At 46.5% G+C, this 14,526-nt stretch overlaps 1 protein-coding gene across 3 annotated transcripts in view; it reads left to right on the top strand.

Moving 5' to 3' along the window:
- Positions 1–14,526, top strand: part of grk4 (G protein-coupled receptor kinase 4) — a 54,766-nt gene that overhangs the window by 14,663 nt on the left and 25,577 nt on the right. For 2 of the 3 annotated variants that reach the window (XM_076264644.1, XM_076264643.1), the window contains exons 2-3: positions 5,275–5,370; positions 14,019–14,131. In XM_076264644.1, coding sequence (XP_076120759.1) covers positions 5,275–5,370; positions 14,019–14,131 — 209 coding nt within the window. The remainder of the gene's footprint in view (positions 1–5,274; positions 5,371–14,018; positions 14,132–14,526) is intronic. The other variant, XM_076264645.1, reaches the window with a different exon arrangement.

Below are 14,526 nucleotides of genomic sequence, written 5' to 3'. Positions count from 1 at the left end.
TGCGTGTGCGTGTGCGTGCGCGTGTGCGTGTGCGTGTGCGTGTGCGTGTGCGTGTGCGTGTGTGTGTGTGTGTGTGTGTGTGTGTGTGTGTGTGTGATGTAGCAGATCATTCCTGCCGTGTTTGGGTTAACCACATACGATGCACATACAAACAAACAGACACACATGCATGTGCATCATTAGACTAAACAATCCCCCCTACACACACACGCACCACACATGCACACACATGTGTCTGTGTCTGTTCCTGAGGAGCCACACGTGTCCCTAGTTCTTCCACCAGAGGCTCACGGTTGGACTCGGAGGGCCCAGACAGTGCAGCTGTGCAGTGGATCACTCCATGTTCTGAGCTGTGGGACTCCGCTGATGTCTCAATCAGACATGCATGCTCTTGTTTGTTCTTGATTTTGCACACACACACACACACACATACACACACCACAGGCCCAGCTGCGCATACACACACACACACACACACACACGCATACAGCGGGGAAAATAAGTATTGAACGCGTCAACATTTTTTTCAGTAAGTATACTTCCAGAGAGGCTATTCGCATTAAATTTTCACCGGACATTAGTATTAACTGAGGTAATCCACACATATATAAAAACCCAAACATTAATGTCTAAAAGTAGTGTTATTAGTAAAAAAGTGGAATGGCACAGGGAAAAAGTATTGAACACGCTAAGAAAAAGCAGTACACAAAGGCGAGGAATGACAAGGAACAAACTGGAATCTATAAGTAGTTAGAGAAATTATCCCTCCTGTCTGTGCAAATTGATATAAGCTGGGTTAGTACATACTGGTGGGCTATAAAAAGGTTTTTTGTTACCAAGGTGTCACACAAGAAACATTTCATGATGGGTAAAGGCAAAGAGCTCCCAAGACCTTTGCAACCTTATTGTTGCAAAACATATCAATGGAACTGGTTACAGATGCACTTCAAAACTTCAGAATCATCCAGCAAGCAGTATTGGAGCCATTATCTGCAAGTGGAAGAAATATCACTGCATCATCAACTGGGCATGCACATAATCTCCTTGCAAGATTTCTGACCAGGAAGTCAGAAGGATAGTCAGAAGAGCCAAGGACCACTCTGAGAAAGCTCCAGAAAGATTTGGAGGCAGCAGGTACAATTGTTACAGAGAAAATCATAGGTAATGCTCTCCACCGCCATGGCCTCTATGCACGCTTATCCCGCATGACTCTATTGCTGAAGAAAAATATGTCAAAGCTCGTTGAAAGTTTGCTACACAACATTTGAACAATCCTATGAAATACTGAGAGAATGTATTCTGGTCAGGCAAGAGCAAAATTTAACTTTTCAGATGTCATACTACACACCATATTTGGAGGAGAAATGGCACTATGCATCACCCTAAAAATACCATACCAACAGTGAGGTTTGGAGGTGGTGGCATCATGGTGTGGGCTGTTTTGCATCTCATGGTACTAAGAGATTTCATACAGTTGAAGGAATGATGAATGGAGTCATTTTGTTCTGGGAGAATCTTCACATCCACCAGGATGATGAGGATGAGACATGGCTAGACCTTCCAGCAGGACAATGATCCAAACCATTCAGCAAAGGAAGCTCTCAATTGGTTTCAGAGAAAGGAAATCAAGGCCCTGACTTCAATTCAATTGAACAGTTTTGGAAGTTAACTAAAGATCAGGATTCACAAGAAGGACCCCTGAAATCTTCAATATTAAAGGACTATCTGTTTAAAAGAATGGGCCAAACTCACACCAGAATACTGTGACTGATTAGTTTCGTCATACAGGAAATGCCTTGAAGCTGTCATTACGAATAAAGGCTTTTCCACAAAGTATTTAAGAAATTTCAGCAGGCGTGTTCAATACTTTTTTCCTGTGTCATTCCACTTTATTACACATAACTCTACCTATGGACATTAATGTTTGGATTTTTTTTTTTATATAAGTGGATTATCTGAGTTCTGAGTTAATACTAATGTCTGGTGAAAATGTCATGCAAATAGCCTCATTGGAAGTATACTTACTGAAAAAAATGTTGACGTGTCCAATACTTATTTTCCCCGCTGTACATGCACACACGCGCACACACACACACACACACACACACACACCACAGGCCCAGCTGCACACACACCCCGTCACACACACACACAGACACACAGCCACTCCCTGTAGTGGAGTAGGCACAGAGATGATCCAATCGGCCTCTGGTACTTTGTGAGAGTTGAAAGCTCTGAGTCCTAGATAGAGGGAGGGAGAGAGGTCTGTTAACTGATTAGCCCTGCTTCTTATTCTAGAGGCCTTTTACGTTGGAAGTCATTTTGGGGTTAATCCACTCACTCTAAATTTGAGGTAAACTTTCTGCTGACTGGTACCCCATGGCAAAGAGTAGGCCGTTCCCTGGTGTCCTGGCTAAATTCCCAACCTGGCTCATTCAATCTGGCCCCTTAACCATCCACCAGTGTAATTGGCTAATTCATTCATTCCCTCAAAGCTGTTTGTGGTGAGTGTTCTGGCACATAATGGCTGCCGTGCATCACCCAGGTGGGCACTACACATTGGTGGTGGTCAGTGAGGTTCCCCCTTCACTGGAAAGGCGCTGTGGGTGCATTGATAAAGCACTATATAAAGGAAAAGCGCTTTGGGTGCTTTTATAAAGCACTATATAAAGGGAATGTGATGATGTTGATTTCACTCACTAGAAGACTCCCTTCTCATGAGAGTATGATCTTGCAAATTATTCAACTGTAACACCTCACAGACTCATTTAGCAATTTTGGTCATTTCAGTAGGTCCAGTCAAGTAAAAAAAAAAAAAAAAAAAAGCAGTCAGGCTTCAAACAAATATAAGTGTATATTTGGACGAGCGGTTCTCTTAAGGATTCAGATTGTTTGTCCTTTAGGGGAGTCATGCTGCAGGAAACTGCTGGTTTTGAAATGAGACGTCAATGTGACTAGGGACGTACCAGGCTTTCTTCTGCCTGTTATGACCATAGAAAGGAAATGGTCGTACAAGCTTGAGCTCATTAAAAAAGCACATGGACTGCTCTCATTTATTACATTTAACTGCTCTCCCCCCCTGTTCACATCACACTGCCCATAGCAACCTCAGTCTGTACATTTAAATATCAAAAATAAAAGCACAACCACAAAATTAGTTAAAAAAAGCTTTTTTTCCCCCTCTATGGTTTTCTGAGCATGTGAGTATGCATGTCATGACAATGAGCCAATGATTTTTTTTTTTCAATAAAAAATGTTTCCAAACAGATTTTATAAAAACACCTCGGGGAACGTTAATGCATTTATGTGTAAGAGTTATGTAAAAGATAGGAGAGACCTAGAGGGAAAGCGAGAGGAGTTGGCCTGTGCAGTGCTGACCCCAATGGACCCCTCTCTTTGGACTTCAGGAGCCAAGCGTGGACCCCAAGGGAAGAGTGCCGCAGATGCTTGTGGTTGATTAGTGCAGGGGCTAGATATGAGGCCTGACCTTCCTCCCTGAAGGGACCGCGCTCACCTAAGGTCACTTCCTAGCAACCAATTATCTCTCCGCTTTCATCCAAGGAACATTTAAAACGGTCTAACAAGTGATAGAGGGTGGTCTTCAATACGAGATCTCAAGCAGTAGCATGTGTATATATATATATATATATATATATATATATATATATATATATATATATATATATATATATATATATATATATATATATATATATATAGTTGGGCTCATAAGTTTACATACCCTGTACATACACATGCTAAAGTTGACTAAAAAGAGGAATAAAAAAAATAATCTTTTGAATATTCCTCTTTTTAGCCAACTTTAGCATGTGTATGTAAAGTTATGAGCACTTGGTGATTGGAACACTTGGGGCTGCGCACATGCGTGCGTGCGTGCATGTGTGCGTATCATGCACACACCTGTGAGTTTGTCTGTTGTCACGGGCAGATGACATATTGTTGCACAGCACAGCTGTCATTAGATGCCGTGTCCTGGCGACAGATGTGGACGTTGCATCAATCTTCACAGCCCCGTTTCCTCGCCGCGCCTTGGACAGATGTGGAAACTGACCCTGGGCCTGCCCTTCCTGTCTGTTCTGGGGTCCTGATGTGTTTAAACTCAGTGCTTTTGGTGGGTCCTCATCGGGAATGTGTTTGACATTCCTCGCGCTGAGGAGAGGAAGAGCCCTGTTTATGTTTGGCTGTCAGATGTAATTTGGTGTGGGCTGGCAGAGCCGGCTCCGAGTCCAGCCAGCCCCCGAGGACGGGATGGTTCTAGAAGACGCGCGCTGACCAGAGTCCAACCGCTGTTCCAGCTGCAACTGATTTGTTGTCTTTTTGGATCGTGTTTCTGTAAGCATGCATGAAGACTGCTATCAACATTGCGTGTGTGCTTTAGGCTCTGTGTGCGTGTGTGTGTGTGTGGGGGTGTCTAACGCATAAACCCTCACTGGTTTTATTTCTCAATGTAGAAGCAAAGGAAATTAGATCAAAATCATATTTAGACTAAAATCATTCGTCATCAAATGCTCTCCTTGTTGAACTAGACTTTTCCACTTTCTGCTGTAAGAACCTCTGCATGTCCACAGTTGTTATGGGCGATAGGAAAAAAAAAAGTGTTTGACTCTGTCGTTATTTCTTAATAATTTCATTGGTTTTGTTTCCTTACCTGCGGAGACTTTAGTTAACCCTTGTCCCACATATTCCATCCTCGTCTCTGTTGCCCTGGTGCTGCACTTTGACCTCAGGAAGTGGTTGGTGAGAACAGACAGCTGTTGACGCCCCTCTCCCTGCCCAACCCTGGGAAATCCATAAGGGGGGGGTTACTAAAGGATGTCGAGTGGATGTCCCAGGATTTGTCCATATGTAGAGTGTGTGTATGGGGGTGTGTGTGCTTGTGGATAAACCAGGAAGCCTGTTTTGGTTTGATGGTTGAGGAGTGGGTTTGTTTGAAGGAAACCATAATAGATACCACTGGGCATTTTAATTCTGTGCATTTAAACTGCCAGGTCACAGACTGCTAAGACCCAAATGACTCCTGTGAGCTATCTTGTACTGGAGGGGGGGTTGGGGGGGGTGGTGGGTGATCCTCCAGCACTCCTCTATCCTTCCATTCCTCTCCCCCTTACTGACAGCTGACCAAATCTACACCACCACTTTTTTTTATTTATTTCTGTTTTCTGGTCAGGACTGTGCACAGGATGCATGGCTGTCCTTGCATGTGTTGGTGGCCTGCTCACGTTGCTGTGTGTGTGTCTTGCTTTGCTCCTCCAGGTGGCGGAGGGAAGAGGAACGGCCGGAGTAAGAAATGGAAGGAGATGCTGAAGCTGCCGCACATCAGCGTGTGCGAGGAGCTGCGGGGCACCATCGGTGAGTACGAGCGAGAGCGAGAGAGTGTGTGTGGCTCTGCAGGCGGCGTGGCCGACCGACCGTGTGGCTTTCGGGACGGGAAGAGGGAGAGAGTGTCTGGTATTTGGTTAGCTTGCGCAAAAAGCCAGATGTTTAGACAGGCACTTGGGTGTTTGTGGTTTATGTTGGGTTCTTGTGTGTGTGTGTGTTTGTGTGTGACTCTGTGTGTATGTGTCTGTGTGTAACTCTGTGTGGCTATGTGGTTTGTGTGTGTGCTCGCTGTATAGATCATGGCAGAAGCAGTGTGTGGTTGAAGGTTAGCGGTCACAATTCTAAACCCCATTCATCAGGGATCCCCAACAAGTTGTCGGCGCGGTGCGGCGCGGCGCAGCGTAGTGTGGTGTGGTGTGTGGTGTGGTGAGGCTAGCCGAGTGGAGCCCGCTGACCTTGCTCCAGCATTCCTCCAGCATCAGATCAGATCCGCCCAGCACGTGAGGTAGAGGCTCCCGTCTCTGGCGAGGGCACGGCGGGTACTGAGGGTACGACTCAGAAGAAACCGATGTGGAAAACGGGAGCAAGAAATGACTCATCCTGCGAAAAATGTGAAATATGATAATAAACGTAGATTCACAAACATGCACGAGGTTGGTGGTTTTTAAGCATAGCGTACTTCTGCACGTGAGCGGGCATAACAGGACTCAAGAAGGACAAGGAGGACTGAGGGACCATACTGACCTGAGGGACCCTTCCCACACAGGTCTAAGGGGGCGCTCGGGATGTGTCCTCCCATATGAACGTGGTTTTTCTGCAAAAGGTTCCCTCCCCTCCCATATGAACTGGGTTCCTCTGCAAAAGGTTCCCTCCTCTGGAAAGGATGTTCTGCCTGGGGGAGGGGGGTGGATCTGGCCTCTGTAAAGCTCCTTGAGACCATTTCAGTGGCTAGAGGCACTATATAAATACAATTAGATTGAATTGAATAAAGGTCACCGTAGCAAAACTTAGCTGTCTCTGCCCAGTGCCCAGGCGACAGCTTTCCGTATGTGTGTGTGTGTGTGTGTGTGTGTGTGTGTGTGTGTGTGTGTGTGTGTGTGTATTTCTGTGTGAATGTCATATCGATTGTGTCTTGGTGTGTATTTGCATGGGTGCATTATAATGTTGCATTTTACTGTGCGTGTGTGAGTGTGTGCGCGTGTGGGTTTTGTGTGTGCGTTGAGTCAGGGAGGAAGTGCAAGCCAGAGTTCCTTCCTGTGAGTGCCTCTCCCTACCCAGCGTGCACCCCACCCCTGCAGCCTCACAGCAGGGAGGAAACCAGCCTCAGTGCCCTGCTCCGCCATTGTCTCACTGGCTAGGCTCCGTCCCCATGTGTCTGTGCCTGTGTCTGTGCCTGTGCCTGTGTCTGTGTCTGTGTCTCTGTTTGTGTCTGCGCTCATGTTTCATTGTTTTTACATTACATTACATTATTACATTACATTTGGCTGACGCATTTTTAGCCAAAGCGACTAACAACATGGTAAACAGTTTTAAAGCAATTCTCAACAATTTTAGGACAATTTAAAAAAACGGTAGAGTACAGTAAGAATAAGTGTATCAGTGAGTGCTGTTTTTAACAGTTACGTGTCAGTTCAAGACGGCTGGTAAGTGCTAGGATCGGCAAGACTTGTTGTAAGTGGTGCTATGAGAGGAGATGTTCTCTAAAGAGCTGGGTCTTCAGGAGTTTTTTGAAAATGGAGAGGGATGTCCCTGCCCTTGTAGGAACTGGTAGTGTGTTCCACCAACGAGGAACAACAGATGAGAAAAGTTTGGATTGGCCTGAGCGTACCGGTGGTAGAGCCAGACGTCGTTCGTCTGAGGAGCGCAGCGGTCTAGAGGTAGTGTATGTCTGTATGAGGGCATTCAAGTAGGTGGGAGCAGAACCGGAGACTACTTTGTAGGCAAGCGTTAGAGCCTTGAATTTGATGCGGGCCGCCATAGGTAGCCAGTGTAGCTGGATGAGCAGCGGGGTAACATGTGCCCTGTTGGGTTGGTTGTAGACCAGGCGCGCCACCGCGTTCTGGATCATCTGAAGGGGTTTCACTGCGCAGGCTGGGAGACCTGTCAGGAGGGCGTTGCAGTAGTCGAGTCGTGAGATGACTATTGCCTGAACCAGAAGTTGGGTAGCATATTGAGTCAAGTAAGTCCTGATTTTCCGTATGTTGTAGAGTGCAAAACGGCATGACCAGGCGACTGAGGCAACATGATCTGAGAAGTTTAGTTGGTTGTCGAGAACAACTCCTAGATTTCTTGCAGTCCTGGTAGGTGAAACAGACAGGGAGTCAAATTTGATGTTGATGTCGTGGTGTATGGTAGGTTTAGCTGGGAGGACCAGCAGTTCAGTCTTTGAGAGGTTCAGCTGGAGGTGGTGTGCCTTCATCCATGTAGCTATGTCTGAGAGGCAATCCGAGATCCGTGCTGAAACCAAGGGGTCATCAGGTGGAAAAGACAGATAGAGCTGTGTGTCGTCTGCATAGCAGTGGTATGAGAAGCCATGCGAACGGATAATCTGTGTGGATAATCTGTATGTGCATAATTATGTCTGTGTGGGTCTGTGTGTGTGTGTGTGTGTGTGTGTATATGTGTATCTGTGTGTATGTGTCTATCTGTGTCTTTGTCTGTGTCTGGTGTTGTGTAGACATGTATTGAGAGATATGTCAGATAATCCCTTGTCTTGCCCATATTTTAGTGTGTGTGTGTACGTGTGTGTACGTGTGTGTGTGTGTGTGAGTCTGTCTGCCAGTCTGTCTGAGTGTCTTCATATAGAATCATGGTGTGTGTGTGTAGTGTATGATCAGTGGTGTGTAGTGTACACTGGTGTGTGTGTGTAGTGTATGATCAGTGGTGTGTAGTGTACACGTGTGTGTGTGTGTGTGTGTAGTGTATGATCAGTGGTGTGTAGTGTACACGTGTGTGTGTGTGTGTGTGTGTGTGTGTAGTGTATGATCAGTGGTGTATAGTGTACATTGGTGTACCTTTGTGTGTTCATGACTGTATGCACATGACTGATTGCACATTTTTCGTTCTGTTTGGTTGTATACCGAGTGTGTGTGTGTGTGTGCGTGCCTACATGCACATGCTCATGCCCTCCGTGTGAGTCTTGCCACAGCTGTGGGGCTCATTGGTGCACTATGAGACAGATGTTGTTTTGCAGTCAGGTCCAAATGTGTCTCCGCTCAAAACACCAGTCCTGCTACATACCTTTTCTGACGTTAACGTTAACCACTGCCACAACAGCAGCAGCAACAACAACAACAACAGCAGCAAACAAGGAAATCCCTCAAAAGTCCCCCTCCCCCCCACCTAACTCTCTCCCTCTCTCTCACACAAGCGCGCACACACACACACTCACACACACACAAGCGCGCACACACAACCACACACACACACACAATCACACGGAACCTCCATCTGCCTTCCAGCCGCCCGTACATTAAGTGCATTTGCTGGAGGTTGTGGTGGGGGAGTTGCGGTGCCTTCCTGTAGGAAGGGGCTGATTGCATTAGTGCTGTGGCAGACCGGTAGTCTCCTGTGTGCATGTGTTGAGTGGGCCCCGGCCTTATTGATGCGCCTGTCAGGCCGCGCGGATGTGCACGTCCCTCCACCGCGCATTACTGTAAAGCAGGCCGCGCGGATGTGCACGTCCCTCCACCGCGCATTACTGTAAAGCAGGCCGCGCGGATGTGCACGTCCCTCCACCGCGCATTACTGTAAAGCAGGCCGCGTGGATGTGCACGTCCCTCCACCGCGCATTACTGTAAAGCAGGCAGCGCGGATGTGCACGTCCCTCCACCGCGCATTACTGTAAAGCAGGCAGCGCGGATGTGCACGTCCCTCCACCGCGCATTACTGTAAAGCAGGCCGCGCGGATGTGCACGTCCCTCCACCGCGCATTACTGTAAAGCAGGCAGCGCGGATGGCAGTGGGTGGCGCGGCGTGCCATGGTCCGGCGCGTCTCTGAGGCTCACGGAGAGATAGCCTCTCAGTCGACGTGTGAATCACTTGCCTGTTCCTCTTCTTGGCCACAAACCCCGCATGTGATTTGTCAGGGTCTAATGGCACGAGTGGGCGGCGGTGGCAGCGCGAGGCTGTGTGTGCTTCACAGTCTCATGTTGACACAACTCTCTAAAGTGGCAGCTGACCATTATTTTCCAGGTCGATCAATCTGTCGATTATTTTCTGGATTAACCGAGTACATGTTTAATCGATAAAATGCCATAACATGGTCAAAACATTTTGATGATTGTTTCCCAAAACTCAATAATATGTCCTCAAATTCCGTGCTTAGTCCAGAGTCCTGCACGGGTCCATTTTATTTTTAGACACGCCCCCGCCCGCACCCGAGAAGTTCAGCACCAGATCCGACCCGTCACCTGTGGTGATATTAAAATTAAATCCGCACCCGCCCGGACCCGTTAATATTTTGCCCGTTACCCGACCCGTGCCCGCGATAAATCACACACAAGCTAAAATCATTCAAATGAATGTGCTTTATTTTTTTTCTCGCACAATTGAAGCACGTAGGCCTAAAGGGCGACCTTCTTTTTTTTTACATTTTGCGTCAGGGATAAACCTTACAACAACGACACATAGCCCAAACCTTGCTACATCAGAACATTATTCTACATAAAATGGACCTGTTAATGAAACAAAGAGAACAAGAAAAAAAAAACCTGAGCCTGCCACTAGCCAACTTTATTGACTTCATCCATTGTAGCCTACTCTCTTGCGCTCCTACGAGATGGTTATATTGTTTAATGTTTTCACACATAGATGCATCAAACAAATAATTCAAAAGTCGCAGTACTGATGTGAAGTGTCGTATCGTTGACTAAAACACATATTTGCGATGTGGTAATGGTAATTTAGATATACAAATATTTCACATATTTTTCAATGATGTTTTATTTCTATACTGTTTTGGTTCTCATCGTATCCACCCGCAAGGAGTTCTTTTCCCGCTCGCATACCCGCCCGTACATTTTAGGGACGTCATAATTTACCCGTTTTAGCAACTTTTCTGCGGGTACCCGACCCGTTGCAGCACTCTGGCTTAGTCTACCAAATATATTTAGTTTTTAGCCATAAAGGAGAATAGGTAGTTTCGTTACACTCCAGTTGCTTCCACAAACTGATTAACAATTAATTTAATTGTTGACAATTAATCGACTTTTAGATCAATTGTTGCAGCACTACAGCTTTCACATTTGTGGAGACACCAAGGTTATCAGCCAGTGTCTCCACATCATCTAAAACGTCAAAAGCTGCCTGAGGTTTGCAGTCAATCTGCTGTGAAATGAGCCAGACAGTCCACGATGGTGTGTCCAGTGTCATGGTGTTGACAGACGTTGTTAATGATCGTTGCACATGTTCTTATAACATTGACTGTGGCACTTGATTAGTAACACACAGTGTCTTGGGAGATGTGAATACACATAGCCTGCGTGTGTGTGTGTGTGTGTGTGTGTGTCTGTGCAACTGTCATCCTAATGAGAGTAGTTTTGCAGCATAGTGGTATGGTTTTGCAGCACAGTGGCTGTTGGCTCATTTTAAAAATGTCTTTTTGAAGTGGCATTGGGAGGCGTTTGTTAATATGCTACATTTAACTATTGACAACTGAAGAGGAACTTGAACCATGACACTGCAGTGTTCCCACAGCACATGTTTTCACAGCATGAAACAAACTTTGAGGAGGGAAAAACAATATGATGGGGAGGGTGGGGGGGGGGGCAGTGAGAAATGTGCCTGGGTAGAAGAAGAAAGAGATGATGATGATGATGATGGAAGGTTATGAAAAGGGCATTTGTGAACGAACCTTTCAAGTAATTCAGTTCATAATACCATTCACTAGGTCTGATCTGAGCTGAAAACTCTGTATAAAAAAATAAACTCCTGGTCCACACAAAATTGTCCATGGCAGTAGAATGTTGGCTTAGTGTAGTCTAATCTACGTCATTGTACAGTATCTGTAGGGTATAGGACTTGTGTAGAATATAATGCATTGCCATCCTTCTATTCGTACTGTTCTGTTTTTATTATTTTACTTTCTTTATGTTTTTTATTTTTTATTCTTACATGTTAAGTGAGTGTTGTACTTTGAGAGCACAGATTAACCGGAGTCCAATTCCTTGGCCAATAAAGCTGATTCTGATTCTGATTCTAAGGTCAGGTCATGTAAATCCAAGGTCCAGAATGGAAATGCCAGTGACTTCCTCAGCCCAACCTCTTGGTGATCATTTACAAGAAGAGAACTCTACACAGAGACTCTACACAGATCTAAGAGAGGCTGAGAAAGCTCTCTTATTTCTCCTACACCTCAGGAAAGAGACTACACTTCATCTCCCTCTCTCCACAATCTCTCCCATACAGGGAGCAGAGCTCTATGCCAACCACGGTCATGTTTACCATCACATCTCCCTCTCTCAACTGTCACTTCTCCTCTTTTTTCTCTCTTCATATCTTCTCTGCAGACATACCCTACCTCTCTCTCTCTCTCTCTGTCTCTCTCTCTCCACTCTCTCTCTCACACACACACACACACACACACACACAGGGAGAGAGAGAGCGCGAGAGAGAGAGATAGAGATAGAGACTTTGTTCTCTTTGAACTTGCCGGGTTGTTGTTGTTCCAAGGAATTGGAGACTGGCTGACTGACTTAAGTCTTCGCCAGAAGAAGATGATGATGATGGAATGCCATACTTAAGAATCACGTTGCAAAAATGTAGGCGCCGGGATAGCAGTGCCGGCCGGCCTCGAGGTCACTGACCCCGCATACTCTTCTCTTGTCTCATTGACCAGTGAGCCTAGCAGTCGTGCAGTCTCAGGAAAAGCAGCATTTTGACCAGCGCTGCCGAGTTCAAGCCCAGAAACACTGAGGCACTGCTAATGCTGCTGTTCGCCAGTCATGCTCACCAGATGGTGTTGTGACCTTTGAAAGTATTTTATGTAAATATTTGTCTCAATTTTTTTTATGAAGTTTAAACAAGAGCAGATCCCTGGGCAAAGCTCCCGGGTATTGAACGCTGACACTATGTTTGTCTCCTGCTTGCCTACAAGCTCACTGTTAGTTTTGCAGTATAGCTACCCCATATCTACCACCCCCCACCCACCCAACCAAAATTCCCAGACCAGGGATAGGGTTGGTGCTTGGTGATCTCGAAGTGGTATGAGGGTTAGATAATGTTGAAGAAATGACAGCCCTCATTGGCAAACATCCATGACAGTGGTTCATGTCAGTAGAGTCCCGTTTAGAATGCAATGCTTTAGTAATACAGCAGCTCAGCGTTTGTATTCATTATGTTGTATTTGTTGCGTACAGGGTGGAATACAGGGAGTGGATCTCCTCTTCACTGATAGCAGGTGAATGGCCAGTTTGGTGCTTTAGTGGGTGTATCAGGATTGGATGGGTGGGCATGGATCAGGCGTTACAGTGCTCACCTCGCCCAGGGAACTCGTTTAACCATCAGACATCTGCCAGCACACCAGTCAGATCACTTAGCCATCACATTACGGAATTGGTTCAGGAAAAGTATCAAAGTACGGCACACTTTGCGATCATGTGGGTGCGATGCACATGATATTAGCGTCTGTTTCCTGTCTGAGGTAAGTGCAGGGTTGCAGCGGAGAGCAGTGTCTGTTTCTGCAGGGGTCAGGTTCCAGAGCCGGCTCCATTTCCTCCTCTCTCCTGCCCGCTGCTCGCCAGAGCTACAGTTCCAGACCAGTGCACGGCTGGAGTGAAGCCACACACACACACACACACACACACACACACACACACACACACACGCACCCCTCTCCTAATGTCATTGTCTGCCGGTCCGAATGTAAACCATTTGAATCCCATTTCCCTCATAAGAGACAGGAGACCCAGGATGTGCTCCATCAGTAGCTGATAGCATCTTGGGGCCACACACACACACACACACACACACACACACACACACACACACACACACACACACACACACACACACATACACACACACACATACACACAGCTCACTGTTAAGCTTTCATATACATGCACAGAAGCTGTAGGGACGGCTCTCCCACCCTTTCAGGGCTAACTATGTGTTGTGGTAGGGCAGGGGCTTTAGAGGTCCCAGTCCAAATATGCTTCTCTGCGCTATCTGCCACGTAATCCGAGCAGGCCCCAGGCCGACGTGTGTTCTCCCCCCGGCTCTCTGTTATTCTTCCATTAGCAGTGTGAATGTCTGCCACTTTGAAAACAAAACAGGAAAAATATGCTGACACACAGAGTAAGTGCTCGACTTCACCGTAAATGGTTCCCATGCATCGTTCCCATATGTATCAGTTTCAACACACACACACACACACACACACAGAGAGAGAGAGAGAGAGAGAGAGAGAGAGAGAGAGAGAGAGACTGTAGAGCAGGAGTAAAATGAAAGAGCTGATGTGGAATGTGGATGTATGATCCTGGCCTGGCCTACCACCTCCACTGCGTCTGTCTGTCTTCCTCTCTCTGCCCAGCGCTATTCAGATGATCTGTGTCTGTCTTCTGAGAGCTGGGATTGGCAAACAGTGGCCATTAATCACATGAAAAGACAGTTGTGAGATATGTGGTGAGGTGTGCTACTGATGGACTTTCTCCCTCTCTGTCTTTCTCTCCTTCCAGAAAGGGATTACAGTAGCTTGTGTGAGAAGCAGCCAATAGGAAGACTGCTCTTCCGCCAGTACTGCGACACCAGACTGGAGCTGAAACGCTGCATCGAGTTCCACGATGCTGTGGTGAGCTTCATTTCTCTCTCTCTTTCTCTTTTCTCTCTCTCTATCCTCCCATTCTCTCTCTCCCCTTGAGTGTTTTGTCTAAGTTTTATGCTCATTCATTTGTCTTGTTTAGAATGTGTCTTAAAATGCGGCTCTTTCTAGCTTGCACTGCTCCTCTTGATTCCTTGATTATGTTTTTTCTTCTCCTTCATCGTCTTTTTCTTCTTCATCCTCCTCTCCTCCTCCTACCCCTCTCTGTCCTGGCCCTTGCTGGGTCCGTTTCCTGTACTGGTTCCCTGGAGGAAAATGGATTTGCGTCTGGACCCTGGCCCAGAGGCCTTCCAGAGAGCCCCCTCCCTTATTCTCCTCCACATGTGCACTCTCTTTCTCTCTCCTTCTCTCTCTCTCTCTCCCTC

This window comes from Alosa pseudoharengus, unplaced genomic scaffold (genome assembly GCF_046254945.1).
Source record: "Alosa pseudoharengus isolate Yale_2024_CS ecotype anadromous, Long Island Sound unplaced genomic scaffold, YU_APseudo_1.1 YU_APseudo_1.1_scf_32, whole genome shotgun sequence".
Classification (NCBI taxonomy): domain Eukaryota; kingdom Metazoa; phylum Chordata; class Actinopteri; order Clupeiformes; family Clupeidae; genus Alosa; species Alosa pseudoharengus.
This window is presented reverse-complemented; position numbering and strand designations above follow the sequence as displayed.